The sequence below is a fragment of the Camelus ferus genome, chromosome 23, assembly GCF_009834535.1.
Source record: "Camelus ferus isolate YT-003-E chromosome 23, BCGSAC_Cfer_1.0, whole genome shotgun sequence".
Classification (NCBI taxonomy): domain Eukaryota; kingdom Metazoa; phylum Chordata; class Mammalia; order Artiodactyla; family Camelidae; genus Camelus; species Camelus ferus.
In genome coordinates this window covers 13234549-13259723 of record NC_045718.1, presented here as the reverse complement: position 1 = coordinate 13259723, position 25175 = coordinate 13234549, and the positions used below count along the sequence as shown (strand labels likewise).

General features: G+C 58.5%; 1 protein-coding gene across 13 annotated transcripts in view; it reads right to left on the bottom strand.

Annotated features, from left to right (window-relative positions):
- The window catches only part of PPP1R12B (protein phosphatase 1 regulatory subunit 12B), a 135333-nt gene that overhangs the window by 15263 nt on the left and 94895 nt on the right, over nt 1-25175 (bottom strand). For 11 of the 13 annotated variants that reach the window (XM_032466918.1, XM_032466917.1, XM_032466921.1 and 8 more), the window contains 5 exons: nt 14369-14385; nt 11260-11404; nt 10348-10452; nt 8273-8326; nt 7182-7232 (listed from right to left, as the gene is read on the bottom strand). In XM_032466918.1, the coding sequence (XP_032322809.1) occupies nt 7182-7232; nt 8273-8326; nt 10348-10452; nt 11260-11404; nt 14369-14385 (372 nt within the window). Of the gene's footprint in view, nt 1-3409; nt 3585-7181; nt 7233-8272; nt 8327-10347; nt 10453-11259; nt 11405-14368; nt 14386-25175 lie in introns of those variants that run through there. The other 2 variants (XM_032466924.1, XR_004314752.1) reach the window with 2 other exon arrangements.

Genomic DNA, 25175 nt, shown 5'->3' with positions numbered 1-25175 from the left:
CAACCCATCTCTGGTCCAGAGAAACTGGGGAGCCCAGGGAGCTGGGAAGACTCAGGAAGGGACTCAGGAAGGATCGCCGGGGTCGACGGGCAGAGTGAGGGGGACGCTGTCAAAATAGATGTGGGTGGGCTTCCCCTCCTACCCACGAGACGGCGGCAGGGTCCTGCCTCTTGTGCTTTCCGTGGTAGAATCACACCAATTCCAACCACTAGAGCCCAGGTGTAGGTGCCCTGAGAGGCCCCGGGCTGCTGCAGCTGGGGGGAGCTGTCCACTCCAGCAGTCCTGCCGTTTTGAACATCACAGAGCTCCCACTGCAAGGCATGGGGAGGTCAGGCACTCAAGCCGAAGTCTGAAGAGGGGCGTGGTGAGGACACAGTCTGTGTGTGACTGTGGTGGCAGCAAGAGTGAGGTCAGAGGGCAAATGCTTCTTCACCACAAAGGTGCCAGAATCTACACCCAGGTCTGTTCATTGCACATGTCCTCTCACCGGTCACCCGGACCCACTGGACTCCAAGGCGTGCGACGCCCCAGCTTCAACCCAGTTCTGCTCCGTGGTCAACCACTCAGGGATCAGTCAGATGCCGGCAAGAATGGGGCTGTTCCCTCACTGCTTCGTGGAGGATGGAGGTTCAGGTGTGAGAGGTGCATGTGCGTGGACCGCACACTCAGGGACTTGGTATCCAGGGACAGAGGACACAGGATGGAATGCGAGGGAGGGGCTCCACTTCACAGCCCGGTGAGTCAGAGCCGGTTACCGCGCGTCCACAGGTGATGCAGTGAGGACTGTCATTACCGGTCCAGGCACCCAGCTGTTAAATGGCAAAGCTGACGCTGACCCTAAAGGTCACTCCTTCGGCACCAGGTGGCCTGGTGGTGGAAACAAAGTACAAGCCCAGGGGCCAAGACTCCGGCAGTGCCGTCGTTACCGATGCCGCGCGCCACGCCAGGCGCACTCCTCTCCTCTCCGGGCTCCCTTTCTGCACCTAGAAGAGGGTGGCCCTGTGCACACGCGGACACCACACTGTGCACTGCAGGACCCAGAACTCCTCCCCCACGGGGCACGGGCGGGCACGTGGGTGTTCACACATGCCACTAAGAGGATATCAATCCAGAAAATGTCAAACTAGACCTTTAGTACCTCTGACCTGCCTCTCCCCAGCTCCATCAGAGCCGCCGGCTGGCCCCTTCCGATTCCACGCCTTGGCCTCAACCCCCGGAACGAGAGCTCAGGACTCGAGCTGATAGGGTTTTAGGACAAGTCCACCCAGGATGGCCCCCAGGTCCTGCAGTGGGGCACAGAGGACTTGCTGTGTGGGGCAGCTGCATGTCACTGAGCACAGCTCAAGTCAGATCCGACCCGCCGGCCCTTAAAAAGTGTACAGACAAGCCGTCGAGCCCGGGAGGCTTACTTCTACATTAAGACCTTCACTCTTTGGGAAAAAAGTTGGACAAGGCCGTTTCCCAGCTGCCCCACACGACCACCGGCATCTCGGGGGAGTCGGAGAGCAGGAGTGGAACGCAGGGGCCACAGGGAAGCCTCCTGTCTCAGCAGAGCAAGGAGGAAGTGGAAGGGCATCTGGGGCCCACTCGAAGCCAACAGACAGTTAAGTAAAAACACGTGAAAGCTCTACGCACACGCGGTTTAACGCCGCTCCCTCGTTCCGGGAAGGCCAGTTTACCACAGCTTGACTTTAAGGCCGACGCACATCTTCTCAGACAGGGCTGCTTCTCACTCCACGGGGAGCGCGGCAAAGAGGGTGCGGCCCATGTACTGAGAGAAGGCGCCTTCTCCAGGGTTATCAGGAACCGAAACACCAACCCCCAACCCTAGAGGCAGGCAAACCCCCCTCCGCTGGTCCGGCTTCTCCCTTGGCAGGGAAGGCAAGCTGCTCCTGGAAAGCGCTAGGTGGAGAGCGGGGGGTCTGGAGCCCCGTGGTCGCTGCTGCCGCGGCACAGAGGCGCCCATGGACACACCGACACGTGGACAGCGGCCAGCTCACTCCGGGCAAACTTCACTTCCAGACACTGACTCCACGGGATTTTCATGTGTCATGAGACACTCCTTGCCTTCTGATTTCTTCCAGCTAACTGTCTGTGAGCCCCATGGGCGGCCGGAGCACGCTGGCCCTGCTGGGGAAGGTCTCCGCATGGCAGAACCTTATGGAAGTGAGACCCCCGCTGCTGGGGTCTGGGGCCTGCACTCTTGGTTTGCGTGTTGGTCCCACCACGTACTCTCTGAATGACCTCGGGCAAGTTACTTAATCTATGACTCAGTTTTTCAACATGAAAGATGACTGTTCTGGGGAATAAATGAAAAGAGCAAACGCAGCAGTCAGCATGGGCTTCTGCGGGCGCAACGGTCACTGTGTCCTCAGCTCCATAAGCTCGAGCTCCAGCTTCACCTCCTACTATGCTGTCCCGCACGAGGAGAACCAGGAAGAACTGGGGGGTGTCTAGGGGTCCCCAGTTCACCCGAGTCAGATATGGTTGATCTCAGGGCGTGGAGGTCGGCCCTGATGCGTGCTGGTCAGTGGGTGGGTGAGCTGCTGGGTCTGGCCCAGGAGCCCCGCCTCTGCCCTGAGCGACAGCATCTCAGCCTGACGTTAGCTCTACCACCCCCCCACCCCCCCTGGGATGCAGGTGCTTCAGATCCCGGAGTTAGTTACCAGCAGCTGACCCTGAGGGCACAAGCAACAGGCAGAAAACAGCAGGCCCAGTGGGGACCAGTGGGAACTCATTTTGGACTGTGAGCCCTCAGCAGCCCCCGCGCCGTCAGGATGGACACACGCCACCCGTGAGCTTGTTTTTCAGACCCGCAGCCAGGGAGAGGCTCCCAGTTCACACGCTGGCCGTGGGCGCCTGCCACCTCCTTGCAAAGCCCCCTGTCCGGGAGGGCACATCTCCAGGCCCAGATCCGTGACAGGGAGGAGGCGCAGCCCCCACGGAGGCGGGAGGCCAACCCTGCCGGGTGGTGGGTGGGAGTGGGGCAGCCCCCCCCGCCCCAGCCCTCCGCCTGGTACCCAGCGCTGCGGTCCTCAGCCCTGACAGCACCACAGCGCCAACAGGGAGCTGTGTGCAAATACTGCTGCCCGGGTCCCGCCCGGACCACCCAGCCTGGGCGGTGCCCCCACCACGGTTCCGTCACCTGCTCCAGGGACAAGGCTGCGCATGGGTGGTTGCTGACGAGAAAGCCAGACCTCATCTCACAGGGACCCCCTACCCTGACACGTGACCCCTGTCCAGTCTCGAGGGCCAGAGTCTCACCACACAGCCTGCTGGCCCAGGCAAGGCCCTACCCCGGGGTCTCGGCCCCAGCTCATCCGTCTCCAGACCTCTGACCTTCACAGGAGTCTGCGTGGGAAGCTCGGGGTGGGGGCAAGGCTTGGGACCAACAGGAGAGTGAACCTGCCTGGCGTGGAGGAGGGGAGTGAGGTGGAGAAGGGGCAGGACTAGAGCCCCTGGGGTTCCGAGCACTCGACGGACTCCGAGAGCCTGGCCACGACTCGGGTCAGGGCCCTGTTCTCAGCCTGCAGCTGCTCGTTCATCTGCTTCAAGGTCTGAATCTGTTTTAGCTGATGGAGGTTCTGTGGAAAGTGAGACACGAAGGGAGAGACAGACAGATAGACAGACCAGAGGAGATAAAGTGGGACAAAGAAATCACATGATTGTTTTTGTTTTCAGTTCGCATGCAAAACGACAGGAGAGAGGCAGGTGTGTGGTGGGGGGCGGGGGCTGAGGTCTGTGTGTGCCGGAGTCAGCCCCGGGGCTCCCGGTGAACGCATCTGGACTGCCGCTGAGAACCGTGTGCCGGGGCCCTGCTCCAGCGGGTGGGGTCTCAGTGGTTCAGTGCGGCCCCCTCCCCCTCTGCTCATTCTCCTCCTTGACCCGGCCCATTACTCACACTCCTTTCTGGGTCCATCTCTTACCTCACTTATTTTTCATTTTAAAAAATAAAATAAAACCAGGAAAGAAAAAGGGCCTGTTGCTTCGACATGTGCGGCACCCTCTGCAGCCCCAGCTTGTCCTGAGTTCACGACCGCCAACCTGCCTGCGCTGCTCGGGGGCCTGCACCATGAGTCCACGGCCCAGCCCGCTCTCTGTTGGCTCATGGGGAGGCTGGCAGCAGCCTGGAGGTGCCCCAGAAGGGCTCCCACTGGGGAAATGACAGCTGTGTACTCGAGCTGGGGTCAGGAGCTGGGGAAGATGGCTGGGGGCCACACTGGCCCAGCCCTTGCCTCTTAGTGGTGTGAATGGAGCGGAATAACCAGCCCTGGGTGTTCCTCCTAGTCCCTCGTGTCCATGAAGGAGCCAGGCTGCTGACCCTGAAGCTGAGACTGTCAGCTCCTGGGAGGAGGAGATAGTTCTATTATGTGAATGGGGCTTTGTGGATGAAGACAACAGTCCTGTGGGTCTCAGGGAGGTCACTGGGCACTGGAGAAAAGCCTGCCGTACTCACAGGGACAGAAGGATGGAAATGGAAGGTCGTAGGAGTTACAGGTGTTTGAGGACAAGCAAGGACATGAGCGACAGCGCGAAGGGGAAACAGTGAAAAGGAAACACAACAGAGACAAAAGTGCAGACTCGCCCCCCTCGACTGGGGTCATGGGGGTCACCACTTTGGGAAGAAGGGAGGGTGGGCGGTCCCGAGTCGTGGAGAGGACAGAGGAGGAGCTATGGGCGGCCTGAGGGGAGATCTAAACAGGAGGGCAGGGCACAGACTGAAGAACCAGTGGGAAGCCCTGGCTCCCACCCCACCCTGGGGTGGACACGGGACCACAGCTTCCAACAGGGGACATGAAGTGGTCCTTGCCTCCAAGGGAGCGACACTAAACTGTGAGAATGGCTCGGCCCACTGTGTGCACACAGCAGACGGAGGGGAGGAGGGCGGAGGTTACCAGCAGTGGGGCAGGGGGCAGGACTGAGAACAAGGCGGAGCTGGGGGGTCAGCCAGGGCTGCTTCCAGAGCAAGTAAAACACAAAATCCAAGACCCACCTGAAGGGGCCTGGGGAAGGGGACCAGAGGAGGTGTGGGGAGGAGGGGGAGGGGCACGGAGAAGAGCTCGCCTCTGACGTGGGCCCCCCAACACCTGTCAGAGGCCGGCATATAATCCTGCTGCAACTGCACCCGAGTGGCTTCTTCTCGGGAGACCCACAACACTCACCTCCAAGTAAAGCCGACAGGCACAAGCCATGTCAACCCACGGAGCCCATGTCCCCTGGCCTTCACTCGCCAGGGGCAGGAGAGCTGGTGCGACTCCCTCTCTGTCCCTGAGCACCTACTATACCCGCAAGGTTCCCTGGAGGTCGATGCCCACCGCCCCTACCGAGGGCTCTGGGTCTGAGCATCCATATAAACTGAACAGGCCCACTGGGCCCCAGGTGTGACGGGTCAGTGATCTGTGCTGCTGCTGGCCCGCTGCCAAGAACACGAAGATGCCGTCCGGAAGAGCCTGAGAACTAACCAAGCACCTCCCTAACCTCCCTGGGGCCTGCTCGCCAATGCTACGACGTGCGAGCCTGAGTATCTAACACCCCCAAGAATGGTCCAGATGCAAACACACACTAAAGTCGGCTGGTGGGCAGCCTGCATGCACCCCGTCCGCTGCGTAGGCCTGGCACAGGCTCTGACCTAGCGAACGCATCCCGGGCACAGAGACAGCAGGTGCTGCTTCTCCAGGTGGCCCTGCACCTGGCAGCAGGGAGTGAAGGCAGCTGACTGAACCGGCAGACTTTTTAACTGAAAAATAGTCTGTTTCCAATTGGCATGCCTACTGGGCTGGGGCTAAAGTCAAGACGAGTTCCACCTGCATCTGAAAGGGGCTGGCACTCGACGCAGGGCTGGGGGGCCAAGTGCCTCCATGTACTCGGTCTCAAAGGAGGAGAGAGCCCACGACCCACTCAGGAAGCTGTCACAGCTGAAGACGGTGTACCTGCCTCGTCCCACAGCGCCCAGGCCTGCCCACCTGGAGTGGGGAGGAAGGAAGGAAGGACCCAGGACAATGCAGAGTCCTGAGACTGGCAGGGACAGCCAGCTGGGTTCCTGTGGACCCGCGAAAGGCACCAGCTCTGGCCTCACTTACGGGCAGAGGCCATCTCCTAACGAGCACCTCGACAGCCGCCCAGCAGATGGTGTGACTCAGGGGCTTCAAACACAAAGGAGATCCACCTGACCACGAGCTGTGGACCCACCATCACTGGCTGTTCAGCTCTGGGTGGGAGGCACTTTGGAGCGGGAGGTGAGAGAAAAACCAGAAGACGGGGAAGCTGACAGCTTCTGTCATCTCAGGAGAACACCCATCAGTTATTTCTGCTTCTTGCTGGTCTCGAAAAACACCAAGTGTCACTGTCTGAGACACAGGCGGGCACTGCTGGGGACTCTGTGCGTGTGGGACACAGGGCGAGGCTCACTCTGGAGCAGCACTGAGGAGCAGGGCTACCAGCACTGATCCGGTGTCGACGTGACCCATCAGGCCAGGGGGACAACAGCTGGCTCTCCCACAACGCCTGAGGGACCCTGGCTCCAGCGGGCATCTGGGGCTCCGCTCACACTGCCCTGGGCCCCGCGTTCCTGGGGAGGAACCGCATTCCACAGATGAAGAGAGGGGAGATGGCCAAGAGGCTGAGTACGTGCCAGGCGCCAACCCCACACGCTGCGGGCCCACAGCTCAGGTCTGGCACGGCTCCCCTCCTCAGGGCAGAAGAGGTGCTGGCTCCCAGAGATCCAACTGCCCCAGGGTGACTGCCCCCCCAAAGGGCTGAGGGAGGTGCAGGTCACTGCAGGTCACAGTGAGCGTTTTGGGGGACGTGGACCCGGGCAGGAAGTCAGGCTGTGAATAAACCGTTCCTCCACCGCACAGTGACTCCAACTGTGTCCCCTGTGGCAAAGGGCGGGGGTAGGGAGGCCTTGGGGGGCCCGGCCTTTCTCGGGCTCCCAGGTGCCTCACGTGGGGCAGGGAGCCGGAACCCCTACTCTAGCCTTTCGTCTGGCCCCTCCTCGGGGGTGAAGCCCTCGCTCAGAAAACCTTCTGTTCAGCCCAGGTATGTCTCTAGCTCACCGGAGGACGCCCCTACACCACAGGCCTCGACTGTTCCCAGAGAGGCAGTGGGGGCCGGGGCCTGAGGTAAGCTGAGTACCTGGGAGCCGAGCGCCCGCCCTGCACAGAGAGGAAGCCCCACCCTACCTTCATCTCCTCTTCCATCTCTGACATCTTCCGCTCCAAGGCTCGCCTCTCCTGTTGGAAACAACATGATCGTTGAACATCCAATGGATTCGGAAAGGAGCCCGAATGCTGGTCCCGATGCCATGGGCTAACCTCGCCCAGGATGAAGCACCGCCCATCCTGACACCTGCCATGGGGGCTGCTTCCCAGGTGAGAGCCATGTCGCCTAAACCTCCTACCAGACGACTCCCAAGATTCACGGGGACGCGAGTCGCCCAACAAGCAAACGGGGTCAGACTAGGGCGCTCCGAGTCCTTGCGGGAAGCTGAGCTTTCCATGGACTTTCAAATGACTGCCAGTGGCCAGGGCCTCGTGGTCTGTGTTAACACAGTCTTCCACGATGCCCTCCGAACTCCTAGGGAGCTGCTTCTCTCCTGCTGGGGAGGCAGACATCCCTGCCGACAAAGGAACAAACACTCCCCCAGTCCACCTCTTTCCTGCAAGGGTCCTGCCTTAGCCGGAACCCAATAGACGGGAACAAAACACACAACTTGGCTGTTTTCCAAATTAAACAGACAACAAGAGAGATGGGAACTCACTGCACCCCTGGGGTCAAGTCAAAGTGGGCTTATCATTAAATCTGAGTTTTCTCCACACAGAAGTGTCAGCCTCCAGAGGGAGATTCTGAGTGTGGGCAAGGGGCCAGTGGTTGAACCAGAGCCCCCCCCCCCGCCCCCAGAGTAAGCATAAGACTCCAGCCTCCCAGGCTTCAAGTCCTAAGATCTAACTCAGTGGTCCTGCTGAACCCTCCCTCTGTTCACAGGGACCAAACACTGGGGGTGGGTGAGTGTGCGCAGCCTGCTTCCGCAGGCGATGCAGGCGGCCTTCCCAGGACCCTGCCTGCCCGGGCTGGACCATGGAAGGAGCCCTGAGCTCAGAGGAGGCCAAAGGCCAGCAAGCAAACTGCCGTCCGGAGTCAGGCAGAAAGAATGTGCAGCCGAGCTGGGAGGGGACGTGGAGGACCCGCCTCCGCAGAGGAGCTTTCTCCACTGGCAGGAGGGGCGAGTCCCAGTCCTCAGGGAGGGCAGGGCCGGGGCGGGGTGCCGGCATACCCGCTTCTCTGTCTCCAGCACCGATGTCCGGTCTGAGGTCTTCTCCTGTTTTTGCTGGTGCAAACGGAGGAGGACAGTTGTTACTCAGGGTGTCTCAGGCCAGGCGGCCCGTCCAGCCCAGCCTCCCCATTGGACGTCCAGAGGCAGGCGTCGGGGTAGCAGGGCCCCAGCACGCAGGCCCCGATGGGCCGCTAAGTCTAATGTTACTGCCCTTTGACCTTCACAGAACCCACCCCTCCCCGGGACGGGGAGGCAGCAGCAGTGAACACACTGGCAAGTACAGGCACACATATGTGCACATGTGCACCCTTCGAGGCCGACTATCCTCTCCCACCGCCCTCACTGCCTCTCCTGCCGCTGCCTTGCAGCCCAGAGACCAAAGTGCCTTGTCTCCTGTGACAGGCGGGGGCCCAAGGGGATCTCCCCGTGCTGCTGCCTCTGCTTGGGGGCGGAGGCTGCGACTTTCAGGAGGAGCTGCCAGAGCCTCCCAGGGGTCTGCTCACAGGACCCGAATGGCTTTGAACAGAACGTTTCTATGCCTACTGTTTCCCACACTGGGCTTCCAGAGAAAAAAAGGCTTTGTTAGCATGAAAGGCTGGGACTCTGTTTCAGATCTTCCTCGATTTCTAGGACGGACTTTGCAGAGAGGCTGTAGAGGTTCGGCCTCCACAGCCAAACAGCAGAGCGGCTTCAGGGAGCGACCCCTCCGGGGAGTGGAAGCTCCAGGTTCCTCCGGCCCAGTGTCCCTCCGGTCGAGGGACATGTGATGCCAGCAGAGGGGCTGCTCTCACGCCCAGGAGCAGCCCAGACACGTGTAACAGAGGCAGAAGCCGTGCTGGCGCTGGACGCCCCACACAGGACGCCAGGCTCCTGTTCCGGGCTTTCGCCTTCTGTCCTCAAGGTCACGGCCGTCTGCCCTTGCACAGAAGCCCCCGCGAAGCAGGAGGGAGAGGAGAGGGCACAGCGGATGCGGGACTTGCTATGTCCCCAGCCCGAGAGCACGGAGCTGCGATGACTCCCCTCGCGTCAGCTCCCGTACACAGAGCCAGTTCTGATCTGCTCCTGTGGAACCCTGACCCTCAGGGTTCGGGAGACCCTTCACGGTGACACTGTGTCCGTGTGGTGCTTGTCTCCGTGCACTGACAGGCTCCTCCCCCCACCCCCGAGCAACTCCATTTTTGGTAAACTGCAGACTTGGCCGCAGCACCAGCACTTCTGCGCTTCAGTTAACTTGTATTTGGCAAAACCAAGTTTATTCCGACACCCGGCCAAGCAGCTGAATAGAAAGTCAGCGTTCTTCCCCACTGACTGAAAGGCTGATATCGGGGGAGGATGTACCTCAGTGGTAGAGTAGGGCCTCAGCACGCTGAGGCCCTGGGTCCCATGCCCAGCACCTCCTCTAATGATCAATAAGTAAACCTAATTATTCCCCTCACAAAAAAAAAAAAAAGGCTGGTTTTTACCCTCAACGCCCCCAGCAGTCACCGAAGCCTCAGGCAGCACAACAGCCGCCTGTCTTCCCCTGTTGCCTTCCGGGCAAAGCCACATCTACTCGGTCCCCAGGCCCTCAGGGAAGGGCTGTCCCACTGTCCTCAAGCTTGTTGCCCCCAGGTGTCATCTACTGAAGTCAGGCCTGGTGGCAAGAAGAGTGGTCTGTCTGGTCTTCTGCCACCGGCGTTCCTTCCTCTTAGGCTCAAAGACGGGGCGCCTGGGGAGGTCACACATGCCTCAGGACAGAACTCTACGTCCCCACAGCACCTCCACCCTGGGTCTGCTGTGACTCACGGCCTCTCCTTGAGGGCTCTGGTCTGCTTATCCCCCCTCCCACCACGCCCCGGCCCCCAAGGGGTGATGCGTGGAGGAGCTCAGTAGGCTTGGCGAGGACAGGTGTGTCCTCCTCACTAAGAAGCACGCAGGTTGTCCTCGACGCCTGACATTAGCACTCAGGCCGCCAGGAATGGCCCTGGACCTCTGCTTCCAACTCTGCATCAGACCCTGAGGAGGGCCGGTCTTGATCCGCCCCTGCCCACCCCTCCTTGGTCCAGAGTGCCCCGTCCGCGTCCTGCCCTCCTCACCTGGGCCACCTTCTCAAGCTTGCATCTCACATCCGCGAGCTCCAGCTGGGCCTCCTGAAGTTTCGCCTTCAACTTCTGGTTTTCGGTCAGGGCGCCCTCGTAGAGCTGGGGGAAGGAGGGGACCGGTCACCTGCCGGGTGGGCTCCCAGAATTGGACCCCTAGCCATCATCCCACCAGGGCCCGGGGCTTGCTACCCCCGGCCACCACGAGGGCAGACGGAGTGGTCTGGCGAGTGGAACCCACTCCCTGAACTCAGTGAATCCCAGGTAAAAGGAGCCAGACTTCACTGCGAACCTCGGGGGTCGGCCCCTCCCTCCTGGAGGGAGAGCGCGTGCACTGCTGGAAATGGGGCTCCCACACAGAAGGGATCTGCTTTTCAGAGCCTCCCTGCATGCGTATTGATTTTAGTCAAGTTCTGCTTAACAAAACATGAACAAAACAAACATTTTCTTAACAGAACAGCTTCTCCCGGCACTCCAAGCACATGGAGAGGAAGGTTTCTGAGTCGCCATTCCCGCGAGAGCCAAAGAGAATGGCCTCCACTCCAGATGGCCGCGGTCACGCCTCCAGGAGCACCTGACCCATGTTCACAGGGCCTCCTTAAAAGCTCGTGTTTGTTAAAAGCATGAGTCTACCTAGCGATTCTCTGGGACTCAAACAGCATCCCTTTTACTTCCCCTTCCTCCCCGCACCTAACCCCTCCTTCCCCGACACCTCTTAGGTGTCTGCCTCTGGGCCCATTTTCGCTGCGCTGAAAACAGACGAAGGGTCTCCGTGCTTCTGTCAAGAGGTGGGGCGTCTGTCCCGGAGCCCCTCCCGCCTCATCAGAGCTCCGCTCGCTTTCCTACGCCAGGGAAAGGCCTAGCGGTGCACGTGGTGCCACCCGAGATCGCGGACGCTGCGGGCCTGACCTTCCTGTAGTCCCTGTGGCCGTCCTCCTCCACGCGGCTGGTCAGGGTGGCGAGACGGGCCTCCAGGGCCTCCCGGCGCGCTCGTGCGGATGCCCGGTCACCGTAAGAGTCGCTGGCCGCGGGGTTACTACCTCCTGATTCCAACCTGTGGGAGACATGTCAGAGGTAAAAATCGGCTTTGAGAACGGAGAGGGAGGGAGGAGGTGCTCAGGGAGTTCGTGCCTCTCCTACACCCTGGCAGAAACAGGCTCCCGGCCTCACCTGGCAGCTCAGGCACATGCTCAGAGGAGGAGGCTGGCACTTGCTAAGAGTGGGCCTTCCTTGAAAAATCAGTGGTGGACCCTTGTGCTGACCTAAATCTTAGAGCTTTCCCAGTGAGTTCAGGGTTGAAGAGCTCCCCTCAGGAGTGCTTTTAACAGCACAAGGTTCATGGATCTCAGTGGCTCTCAGAAAGTGACTCCCGTGAACTGCCAGTGAGTCCGAACCCAGGTGGAGTCCGAGCGGAGGCCGAGGAGGAGGAAGGCAAGCGAGGGCGCCCAGGCTCCACGGCGGGGCTGCCCCGCCTGCGGCAGGCTGTCACATCCCGGGGCACCGAGCTCGTGGGGCGGCTGGCGGTTTTCTTCCCAGGACCGTCTGGTCTTCGGTGGGAGGGCCCTTAGCCGGCTTCCTGTTTAAGTGGACAACTGCCATCCTGGTCCTCGCTTTACATTTACACACCCAGGCGTGTCTCTCTTTCCAGACTAACACATGGCCCATGAAACTGCCATGTACAAACCAGCCCTGAGAGCCCTACGTCCCGAACTGGGGCGGTCTGAAGAGTCGCAGCTGCAAGCTTTGGCCAGTGGGAGTTGCAGCCAGGGTGGGGGGCGGACTGAGCACTGGAAGTGGGGGGACAATTAGGATGACACGGGGTAGGGGACAAAGTCCCTAAGGACACCAAGGGCCACAGTTTTCTTACTGAGACACCAAGTCCTACAATGTTTTTCAAAACATCCTTTACTTCTTGTCCTTTTTTTAAAAAAAAAATAATTGTAAATAGAAATATCTTCATGGACTTTTGATTACAAAAGCAACACGTGCTTGCTGACAAGTTCATAGACTAGTAACAAAGTGTCCAAAACAGAAGGTGAAGGCATCCCATGTCCTGCCCAGAAGTACCCACTAGGGCGCTAAACACTGAAGGGTGAAACACGTGCTTCCACAAATAAAGTCAGACCACACACTCGCTGTCTAGCTCCGCCTCCTCGCCCACCTGCTCATCGAGACTGAGGCTTCTCACCGAGGAGAGAAAGGCAGGCTTGCCTTGTTGGAGTGGCAGCGCACCCTCGCACTGGGTGGCTTGTGGGAGCTTGGCCCTCCGTCGATGGGCACGTACTGTTTTGAATTTCTAGCTACTATAAATAACGCTACAATGAGAAGACTTGTCTACTAATCTGAGTGTATTTGCTCAGCTATTTTCCCAGGATAAAATCTTGGACGTGGAACCGTTCTGTCAAGGGGTAAAGATACTTCAAATGCTGATACGTACCGCCCCCTAGAGAGGCCTGATCCTCTCCCACCCAACAGGAGTATCTAGATGCTGTTAATCCCAACATTCCAAAGTCCTCATGGAGGCTCCGCGTCCCGGCTGCTCATCTCAGCTTCTGAGCTGCGTGCTCAGCCTTTGCCGCGCTTCTCCTCACACTGCGGGAGCGTCCCATATATAGCAGGGCTTTTAAAACCACCGTGGGCTGTGAAAATCTCCCCTCCACTTTACTTTTTGTCTCTGTGTATGGTGTCTTTCACTAGCAGAGATTTTAAACTTTATATAATTAGAATACACAATTTTTACCTTTCTGGTAACATGCTTGGGGTGGGTTTTCCTATGTAAAGTTTATGTTGTCTTCTATTTTGGGAGTGAAATCTTTCTTCTTAAGAAGTGCAATCCAGCTGAAATTTGGTGGGGTTTTTTTGGTTTAGTTTTGATTTTGGTTTTTTTTCTAGTGTGGTTTGAGAGAAGGATCTATTTTCCAGTCCAGCTGATGGTCCCAATGATCAATGATTGAAGGGTTCCTTCCCTGGAGCTGGAAACTCACACATGACTTCTCGGGCTTTCTACTGTGTTCCAATAATCTCTGTTCTCACTGTTTTAACCACTACAGTTTTACTGCATATTTTGACGTCTATAGGGACATTTCCCTTCATAAATGGCCACTGTAACATAACAGTCCACAAAAAATTAACTATACCAAAGCACCCCCTCCACCAATTTTGCAAAATGGATTTTCTGCTGGGTTAGATGGAAACTGTATTTCACCTCAGCTGGTGCCTGGCAAGAGGGTGAGCAAAGGAAGAAAGCACGCACGTCTGCGAATTTACATCCGATTAGTGCTGAGACCGTCTGTCCTCTGCTCTGCTGTCCCGTAACTACACCTCCCATCTCGCCAGCTTCTGCCTCAAGGGCCGCAGAAGGCGGGGAGTCAACGTTCCGGCCCCGCAGTCTCTACAATCCTATCCTTCAGGAAGGCGAGGTCTGCGCCTAGAGCATTAGGTGAAAAATCGGACGATCCTTCCCCCAACTCGGACACGCTCCTTTAACTTCAGCAGCTGCCGTTCTTTCAGCCAGTTAATACTGCGCACTGCCAGGAACGGGGAGTCACGGCTGGGAACGGGGAGTCACCGCCAGAAACGGGGAGTCACCGCTGGGAACAGGGAGTCACCGCCGGGAACAGGTTGGTCCGCTGTTACGTGACACGCCCACCTCTGCCGTGAAGTGCTCTGGCACCAGCAGGTCAGGCCCCGCCTCTTGTCTGCTCTGAGGACCTGCCTGGACCCCTTCCTGGCACTTACGACATTACCTTCTCCCCAGTGGCCTGGGTGCCGACTGGAGGTGAGGACAGCGTCTCACTGAGAGCGCAGTGCCTGGTCCAGAGCTCGAGGAGGGGGACCTGGGGGTGGGAGCTGAGTGCACAGCACTGCACACCTTCGGTGGGAGACGTGCAGCCTGAGTGTGGTGGCGGCTGCGGGACAAGAGGGGCAGTGGGACGGGCCAGGCTCCGTGACGCTGAGTGCGGGCGGACATGCACTGCCCGAGCACGAGCATGCACGCGGTGGGGGGGGGGGTTCTTACCTAGAGAGCCTCTCATGCTGGAGAAAGGAGACAGACGGACAAACAGACAGACAAAAAATCAGTGTTAGCAAGGGACTGGACTCATCATTCCACTTATAAATGAACTCAAATCCAGTTGCAACCTCACGGCTGGAGACGTTTAAGGAAAGCAGCTGAAGGCCCTGAGCGGCGCACTCCCGCGTCCTGGGCCCACGAGACCCGAGCCTCTCGGGGCGTCTTTTCAGACTGGACTCAGCAACGTAAGGTGATCAAAAACAGCTCCCCGTCCCAAAATCAAACTGCCCTCGTGCCCTGGGAGAGACTGGGTGCCTGTGTGACCTTCCTGGTCTTGACGTCCACTCCACGATGGCCCCTCAGCTGCAGCCCCGCCCTGCCCAGAGCGCAGTGAGGGGAAGAGGGCGGGGCGGGGTCCCATCCGAGTTCCCTGGAGGTCGGTCAAAAACGAGAAACAAGGAGGCAACCTGAGGTCTCAGAAGGGGTTTCACAGGTCTGGACGGTGACGCATGACCTGCAGTCACTGCAAACAACGGTGACTACATCTGCTTTACATTCACTACCAATCGTGTTTCACCCTCTTATCCATACTGTTTTTACAAATAAAAACTCAATTGATTTGAATGTATTTACTTCTTTCTCTTTTCAGGTTTTAACTACAAATCCCCAAGAACAGACAAGAAGGAAGAGGAGAAACCAAGGGTGGACGACCTCTGGGGGCCCCAGGGACACTGCGTGTGGACATGTCACATGCATGACAGCCCCACGCCCCAGGTGGCTTAGGAGCCGGGGGACAGCACCACAGCCCGAGGGATGGACCCCAGCCCCCCACCCCCCCACACACAGATGCACACACACCACACACACCTACACCCACTTATAAAAATACGCTGTTGTGAGAGGCTTCCCTAAAATTCCCTCATCTGTGACTGGGCCACTATCTTCCTCCCGGTTACACCCTCAGTGCCGGCAGGGCCAGAAGGTGACAAGTGCTGGAGGGACATGGACCCGAATGGCTCCTGGTCCCCACAGCTGTGTGATGTCTGATGGCGGGGGCCTGGGCTGCAGCTTCTGCTCTGACATCTTCTCACCATGTGACCCTGGGCGCACGACCACACGCTCTATGGGGAACCTCAGGTGACAGCAGGGAGGGGGATGTCCTTCCTGCCCCCCACTTTCCAGCCGTGGAAGCATCACTGGCTGCTGGTATGGGTGCGAGTGAGTTAGCTCAGGATCTTTGGGCGGGGACTGGGCTCACAGCCACTCAAACCAAAGGACGACCTCAGGGATCTTGGCTCTCGCTGCTTCTGGGCAGCACGGCCTTTCCCAACTGCTCACCCACACGGGAGAACCGTCCTGGACAGGCCCTCCCAGGTCTGGAACATGGCCTGCATCCCACTAGGCCGCCAGCCTGTGGCACAGTTTCCTTCTCCCGTGAAGCGCAGGCCTGCGGGAAGTGGGGCACAGACCAGGCCCAAAGGCCGACAGAGAGCCTGTGCCCGACCTGCAGGCTCTCCCAGAAGGTGCCAAAACTCCTCCCTGGGAGTCTCTTCGTTGGGGGACTCAGCCACGTCGCCAGCTCCACGTCCTGCTGTGTGGACCCTGAAAGCCGCCTCTACAGGGAAGAGACGCCCTCTGCCCACTTCTGCCAGGTGCCAAGCTTGGCCATGGCACACGCGCTCACTCCCGGGCTGACTCCACGAGTGGGGTCTGGACCAGCCCCGCTTGTCTGGAGCCGCGGACGCCCCGTCTCAGGCAGGATCATGTTCTGCACGGCCTCTGCTGAAGGAGCCAACGCGATGTGGGGACAGTACAGACTTAGAAGTGCAGAGCACAGGTGAGCACTGCCACCCAGCACTCAAGCAGCTCCCAGGCTCCCCCAGGACAGGACACGGCAGGCCACAGAGGGCTTCCTCGGGCGCCGGCCCATGGGGAGAGGTATGTGCGTGGTGCTCGAACCTGCACCGGCACAGCAGGGGGCGCGGAGACACGCCGAGGGGCCCAGGACAGACACTCCTGCTTCTCCTGGCAGAGTGACCACAGGCCAACAGTCTGCTGTCTGGTGTGTCTTCAGTCGTCTTACTAGTCGTGTCATTGCTTTCTTTTGGGGTGAACGTTTGTTGAGAGGTGTGGTGATGAAGGATCCAGAGACAAGACAGCGCCCATCACCGGACCAAGGCAGCCCTCGGTCCTTGCTCACTACTTGCCCCACCCCATCAAGCTTCCCCCTGACTCTTAGAGCTTCTGGAGCCCTTGGGCCTCACACTGCTGACTTCAAAGGCCAGCCTGAGCTACTTTCCGAGAAGGTCTGCCTGAGCAGGAGAGGGGAGCTGGACCTCACAGGAGGGGTGGGTGCTGCCGAGGTGACACAGGCCCTGTGACGCACACAGTGTTGTTTCAGAGAAGGAAGACGCTGGGATTTCTAAAGAAGAGGAAGTTCTCATCCTACCAGGAGACAGCCTAAGAAAAATGCTCTTAGAGGCTGGAAGGCAGGCTGGGGTTTAGGACCCAGCTCTCTCCAGTGTTTGGATCGTGCTTCCAGAAACCCCCGCTTTGCTTGGCTTCTTGATCCCCTCGATAACCCGCTGTTCCATGAAAACGCTGCTCAGGTTCAGGCAGAGAGAAGAGTTAGGGCTCATGGGTAAAAGGCACAGAGCTGCTGAACTGGTGACACTTAACTTCAGCTCTTCCTCTCCTCCCGCCCCGCTGTCACTCACACTACGCACGGCTTGCTGTGACCTGGACACGCGTCTCATTCCAGAAAGCGGGCGGCCATCCCCGCAGGGAGACTACCGAGTGGGTCCGCAGGGCAGGAGGCGAGGTGGGGGCTTGCCTGAGAGTCTGTGGGCCAGCGGTGAGTGAGCACTTGAGGCCAGGGCCTCTCACGGGGTCCCCCAGGGACATGTGGGCAGGTCAGCGGAGTGGCAGCAGTGAGGTGTCCTGGAGGCCAGACTGCAGGCCCCTCCTGCCCCCGTCTTTGCAGGCAAGCTCTCTCAGCACAGAGCAGTTCCTCTCACTCTGCTCTGGAAGCCGGGTCTGGACGGCTCGCCCTCATTTATCTTAGAAAAGGTGAGCGTTCTGTCTGCCATGCGGCTGACACACAAGGGAGACACGGCCTCTGATGCAGGGGTCTCAGGAGGAAGCTCCGCTGCTCCACCTGCACCTGAAGACGACAGATGAGGCCACTAGGGCGGGACCCCCTGCTGAGTCCGAACCAGACGACAGCTTCTCAGAGAGGGAGTTACTTCCACAGCCCGTGTGGCCCAGCCAGGGACCGTGGACACTGTGCACGGGGCTGGCGCAGCAGAGACTGGAAGTTGCTCAGAAACCAGTATGAACACAGAAAAGAAGACAGGGAAGGACGAGCAGCCAGACAGACCACAGTTTAAGGAATACGCCAAACCGACAAGCGGGCTCCTTGCCTTCGTCCCTCCTGAGATCTCCCATGACACCCCGCCGGCTGGGCCTGCTCCTGGCAAAGGGACGGAGTGAAGACGGCCGCTCACTCAGACGGCACGGCCAGTCTGACCATGAGTTGTGCCGGGCTCGCAAAGCACCACAGACCCGCTTAGGAACTAAACCCCACTAAAGCCCTTAACTTGATGTTACTGGGAGTTCAGGAAGGCACATAATTAAAACCAAACTCTTGTGACCAAGTCTGAAATCAAGCCATGGCTCCGGAGAGCTGGGCCCACCAAGGGCCGAAGCGCCTCACAGGTCAGCGCTGACGGAACCAGCTCCGAGGGCTCCTTGGGCTCAGGTTGCGACCCGCAGTGATGGGAACGGCCCCGACTTACTGCCCTGAAGAGGGCCGAGCGGAAGGAGCGTCCCGTCTTGTTCTCCACACCCCGGCCTCACCCTCCCGCCCTGGGAGGGGCTGGGGTCGTGGCCCTGGAAGACCTGCAGGGACTGGAAAGCACTTCCGAGTCTAAGAACCACCCCCTTGGGGCGTCTCAGAGACACGGCTGCTGGGCCTTCTACCTCTGAGGAGGAGCACCTGCCGCGGCTCCGACGGCGGGGGTCTCAGGGGACGGAAGGCACCTTCTGAGGCTGCACTTCCAGGAACATGTCGGGGGTCCTGAATGATCTGGATGTGCACATGGGGGGTGTGGAATAAACTAACAGTTGGCACAAAGATGTGGCCGAGGGACAGTGATGACGAGGCCTGGGCCAGCACCCCCATCTGAAAAGGCAGCACCCCCTTAAGAGCACCAGGTCCTCCCCAGGCACCCTCCACTCTCTAGACACCCCCGCCCCCCCCCACACCCTCTGCCTCTTTGGTCGACGGCCCAGCAGGCTCTCGGCTCTCAGGGCTCCTTGGTTAGATCAGGCCCAGCGGGAAGCACCGCACGGCATTTACACGCCCTGGGGGTCGGGCCAGGACTCCGCTGGGGAGCAGGTCGGGAATTCTTGCCAGCACGAGGGTCCCCTCAAAACCACGGTCTAGTTTATCCACAAACCCCTCAAAGTAAGAGACACCCACGGCACACGGCCAGGTAGCTGCGGCCAAGTGGGTACGAGGCTGAGTCAGAGCAACGCTGAGGGCGCGGCCCCTGCTGGGGAGTGAGCGTCCGCTGGGCAACTGCCAGAGGGTCCCTCCAGGCCCAGTGTAGCCTCTGAAAGCAGTGAACCACATCCAACTTCATCTTATCTCACTCCTCAGTGTGTCTCTACCAAGAACTTAGCACAAGTGGAACAAAAACAGGAAAGTCAAGAAACACAGCACGTAGTTTGGTTTACACCGTAAACGCTCCCAGAACCTCACTGCCAGCTGGTGGCCTGGCGGGGCAGGTACGAACGGACACAGTGACGTCACCGCACCTGCTCCGGTCCGTCTCACTCCACCTCACACGGTAGGAGACCCAGGCTTCTCTGCGTCCACAGACCGCGCCGCCCGGACGTCCCGGGTGCACACACCCCCGTCCTCCGTGCGGTCCGCGCCTTCTCGTGGGTTTTCCAGCTTCTGAGGAGCGTCTGTGTCTTTTGGGACTCACACAACAAGTACTTACTGCAGGAGGAAAGACACAAATACACTAGGGCTTCCCTAAAACGTCCAAGGCGAGCCCACAAAGCCACGTGCGGACTTGGTCACGTGCCCGGCGACAGAACCAAGGAGACCGCACTGCCCCACACGTGGGCACCAGCACGGGGCCGCGCTTCGCGTGTCCTGCCTGCTCTCACATTCCCACAGCTCAGCATTTAGGTCCACACAGTGTGCAAGCCCCATGAAGTAAACTCACGCAGATGATTCAGAACACAGGCTCAGAGCACGTGGCAAAAGCGGCCTGACTGCTGGCCCCGAGGGCCGTCCGGTCACAGGGAAGCAGCCACCAGCCCCGCACTGACCAGCCCTCCCAGGCAGTCACTGACCACCGGTACACCTCTCCTGCGCCAAGCTCCCAGGCCCGCAGCCTGCAAAGAGGTGGGTTTTTTTTTTTACATGGTAAACATCACTGTCCAGCAGCCAACTTGGGTAGCAATTCTTTTAATTTTATTAGCAATAGGTTATGAATCAAAACCCTTGCAAAGGGGTTCGTGAGGCTCCCTGGACCTCACATCTCAAGAGCAAATAAATGCTCAGAACTAACAGAGGAGAACTTTTACCTCTAAGCAGGTTCCACACAAAGTTAGGGACCTGTTCTGTCCTCATTCTTTCCTCTTCCCGCCGCTAAGGAAGCCCCAGTGCTGATGCACACCCCTCCCAGCCCCCGACACGTCACTGACCGCAGCCACCAGGAGCCTGCGAGGCCCGCAGAAGGCGGCACGGCCGCCCCTCCCACGCCCCAGGCAGGAGCAGAGGGCAGAGCCGGGCCACAGCTTCCCCAGCGTGCCTGCTCTGTGCGGGATCTCAGGGGGCAGAGGGGACACTGCTGCCAGGTCTCAAAGAGCCCCGCCTCAGGGAGGAAGATGGAGAGTGACGGGCCGAGTGTGACCACATGCAGATGGTCCGGACCCTCAGTCTGTGCAAGGGGCGACCAGGAGAGATACCAGCGCCAACAGAAGGTCCTGGTTCGGCTTCCTGGAGGCATGACCCACAGCGGCACCAGCCTGAAATGGGGGTCGAGAAGACATGCCCCAGGTGACCGTGAGACCCTGGCTCGAGGTCGAGTCTTTGGACGCACGAGGATCTTTGGGTCTGGGGGTTAAATTTTGCCCCCAGAGCAAAACAGGTGTTTTAAAAGCGTCGATCTTTGGGAGAGGGGACACATGTGCAGAATGCTTGGTTTTGGGAGTGAGAAGGGTCCCTCAGTTAGAAACACCTCAGAAATTCAGGCCCTTCTAATTCACGCCTTCGACAGGTTCTGAGTTCAAGTGCACCTTCGTACCATCTGCTTAAAAATTATTTTACAAGTAAATTACCAGCAGAAGAAAGATAAGAGAGAGGCCTTACTTAAAGCACCTGTGTTTGAGCACCGACAGACGGCTTCAGAGAACTGCTTCTGCCCAAGGCACTCACCGAAAGCGGTCTGAGACCACAGCCTTCAAGGCTACAGCACACCTTCTCTCCCGAGCAAGTTTTAACACAGGTGATTAAAAATAACAAAAAATACACCTATTTTAAAGTGATGTGAAATTCCAACTTTATCTAACTTGACTCACTTCTTCCTAAACTACTCCGTGAGGTTGTTCCTCCTTTCTCGAAACAGGTTTCATTATCACCATCTCTCTTTTCAAGTAGACTCAATGGCCAGGGATATTCGCAACGATCTGGGAGCTGTTTAACAAGACGGGAGTCTCCCTGCACTGGCTCCACAGCTCACCGCTGGCCCCGCACCTGCTTATTACGTGATCACAGGGAAAGCCTGGCTTCCCTCTGCTTCAGTGTCCTCCGTAAAATGGGTGTGCAAGGCTCTCAGAAGCCGAGTGGGACCGCAGGTGCAGGGCCCCGCCCAGCGCACACCACACAAGCTCCGGTCTCCGTCCCCTTCGCCAGGCTGGGGCTTGCCGGCTACCGGGGGAGCGAAACGAGCAAACACTCGCACTCAAGTAAAAGGTTTTGATTATTTGTAGGTTGGATTATCCAGGCTAATTCCTACTCACCCTGTGTAACTTATAGACATGTGAGGCTGTTATTTTACTGAACAGCCATGTCTCTCCCAGATAACCAACTGCATGTGGCTGATTTCAGACCCACAGACGGGACAGAAGCAGGCGGGGGTCAGAGTCCAGATGCGTTTCCAGTGTCTTCACCTCACCATCCTCTTGGTAGGACCCTGCTGCTCTGTGTCACCAAGGCAGGCGGCTGGGCTCTGGGCTGTGATGGGAACGGAGCCCAGTGTGGACTAGCCACCACCCAGCGTGTGGCACAGACCAGAAAGAGGAACAGAGCTCCGACTGTGACCTCAACCCCCTGACTGCGACCCACGCACCGTGAGACTGAGCGGAAGGGAGAATCAAAGCTGAGTAAGCTGGTAGCCTTCCCACAAGTGGGAACCGCAGCCCCGCTGGCAGCACCGGTGATGCACTGAAAACCCCCAGCCCAGATGCCCCTGAGCCGACCCGACGTCTCCGGACTCTCTGGGACGCATCCCTGTGACCCAAAGGTCACCACAGCACCCGCAGGCAGACAGCAAGGGGCATGGCCCTCGTCTTCTCGCACACGGGTCTGGGGTCAGCGTGGACGAAAAGGCTGGGAGAGTCAGGCCCCGCCATCTGCTTGCTGTTACCTCCTGACACCTGCTCCCTAGACGAGCCTGGCACCCCATGGCTTTAGTCATAAACACCGGTGTGCTCAGCTCACACCTTTCTCCCCGGCTTCAGACCAGCTACTTTCTGGGTGCCACTATCTGAACACTCCCAAGCACCTCGGCGTCAGCTCACCCCCAGTGAGGCCACCTCCTCACGCACACCCCCGCCCTCCATGTCCGCCCGAAGCTGCCAACTGCCACCTTCTGCCAATCACCTAGACTTGGGACCCGTTGTCACCGCTGACTCTGCCCCCCCCCCCCCAGCAGCCCTTTCCACTTCTCCAAGTCCTGCCAGATCTTCTTCTAAGCAGCAGGATGCTGTCTGCCTGCCGGAGAACACCCCTGTTCAGGCCCTGTCACTTCCCACCAGAGGCCCAACCTTCCACCCCCAGCCACCACGATCCACATGGCCCAGGAGATTCTCTAGTGAGCAGCTCCGGTCACAGCGCCTTGACTCCAGCCTTCCAGCCCTGCACCTACGGGGCAACTCTGCAGAGCCTGGAGGGACGCCCCGTGGCCTGGCCCGTGCTTCCGCCTCTACGTCCTGCCTCATGCCAAGCGGGCCCTCTGCCCACGCTGGTCTGCAGCTCTCCACGTGTTGCACACCTGCTCACGCTTTCCTCCTTTGTCGTGCACCCCACTGTGCTTTCCACTAGCTGAGCACCTCCCACTCGGCTCACCTTCCACAACAAAGCACCTTTATTAGGCGGTTTACCTCCCTTCACCATAATCCTTGATTTTCTTTTTTATTTCCCCAAGAGACTATCAGTCGTTGCAGGCAGGGACTGTGTCCTTCCTGGGACACTAATTGTGGGCGGGTAGGTGGCCTTGATAAACCACTCACGGCGGGACCAGTGTCCCTGGTCAGCGGACGCGTCTCTTCCATGGCTCAGCCGGTCCGGAATCTACCAGGAAGCGTGTAACGCGCCCAGGGCTGCTTTCCTGCTGCAGGTTCGACCACTCCAGCTTCTGAGGAAGATTCTTTGGGCTAGAGTTACTGCTTGCTGGCTTTTCTTGAGTGGAATTGGAAAACAAAACAAAACCCAATACACTGGTGGTTTAATTAGAGGGAAAAATGGTTAACAGACTGCACCCTTAATCAGCATTATTCACCTAGACAAACGTTTCTCACCCCGTGACGAGGGATTAGAAAGTGGAGTGAAACACGGACTCCAGCTTGGCAGTGCCCGGATGCAGGAGGAGAGGAACAGAGGAGGAAATAACGCACAGAAGGGCTGCATGGTGCTGGCCACGGGCGCGCACCCAGGCTGCGCAGGGCAGCATCCCAGACACCCGGGCACCCGGGGCCTGGGGGCGGGCGCTGCCCACAGCCTCCCCGAGGGCAGCCCCCGCCCCGGCTGCTCACCAGACGCGCTCTCCTCAGCTCGGAGCTGGTCACCCGGCTGGGCCGGCTGATCAGCTGTTCCCCTACGACAGTAGCGGCCGGGGTGAAAAGCACTATGTAAGGTCTGTACTTTGTGTGGAGAGTCGGCTGGAAGGAGCAGCGATCCAGGCTAAGCGGGAACAGCGCTACTGCTCCGGGTTTACAGACGCAGGTCAAATCCTACCGTCACAAACACCAACCAATCCAGCAAAAATCTGTCCAATTAAAAGATTCCCAGGCTTCAGCTGATGGCCCACTTACTTCAGGACCATTTAGCACAGCAAACGCCAGCAAAGCACCACAAGGTGGACATTGCCAAGTACGTTACCATCTTTAGATGAGCCCCACACTGAGGCGCACTCTGTTAAACCAGCAAGTAACCACGCGAGAACACCGACCAGAGATTACCTGGTTGTTGCTTTCAAGGTGATTTAAAAATACTAAAGTATCTAACTGACTGGTTTTTAAGTTAATAAAACTTATAAACTTGAGACCCAGCAACACACACAGCGATTAAGAAGCAAGAAAGAGCTGGAGGTGTCTGACGTATCTGCAGTTCAGAATTACTGCTTTTTCAGGTTGGAAAATTTACATCAAAAGGAAGCTCTGATGCTAACTGTGTGGATGTGGGACCTCGTGTGGTTGCTTCACAGGGAGACGGGGATGAGCTCTCAAATCTCAGGAGTAAACACCCGGCGGGGCCCACCGGCCTTGAGCGTGGACCCCAAGTTGCTCCACTTCCCTGGGTACGAAGTCAGAGGTGAACAGAGCTGTCTGCCGCTCAGGGAGCCCCAGTTTTCAGAGAGAAGAGAGATGCCCAACTAGTGTGAACCTAGCGTGGAAGCCAAAAGGATTGTTTAAAAAAAATTACTTCACTATTCAACGTCAACAGAGACCAGCTCTCGTGTGGCAAGGGTGGGGTGCCGAGAGGAGGGCGGTGGGCGCTTTCCTCACGGAGTTTTAGCAAACGTGTTAGTAGAAGAGACTTGTGTCCAGAGAATGGAAAGTATTACTTTTAAAATACAAACTAGAGGAAGTAAACAAACCCTTGGCTGGTGAGGACACGCACCATCTTCCGCGTGTAAGTGCTTTTCCTTTGGGAGGACGGCAGTTGCACAATCCCCGGGCAAACCCTGGATTCTTATGTTACTTAGAAAGGGTCACAGTTTTACCGAGGACAGAAACACTGAGTTACATAACATTGGAAGTATCAGATGCTCCTGGGAGCTCAAAAGCAGGGTAAGATAGTTTCAGTTTCTAGCTACTGAAAAATCCCCCTACACTTCCTTCCTCAAGTTAAAACTGACACAAATGCGCCGCGGTTCACAGGCCTCCTGAACGTCTGACCAGGAGGAAGGTGTCCAGAACGTTCCCCCCACGTGCACGTTACTTTAAAACTCCCTTGGAGGACGTTCTCCTTATATGGAAGCGTTGGGTACTTGGCCCTTTTACCAACGCCCAGGAGAAATCAGAAGCTGCGTCCACCAGCTGGAGCTTCTGGTGCTCTGACGCGGAGAACGCGGTGTGGCGGCTGCACTCTGGGTCCGAGTGCAGAGGACGGCCGTGCAGGGGTCACACACATCCGGGTGGGGAGAGGAGAGCTGCTCCCACAGCCGGTTCCCAGCGCCTTTGCTGAGGGAGGTGCAGGTGTCCCTGCTTCTCCGGGCTCCAAGGCCCAGGCGTGCAGGGTTCGGGGGAGCCAGGCTGCAGACCCAGCCTCCCTCCCTGCAACTCCAGGTCC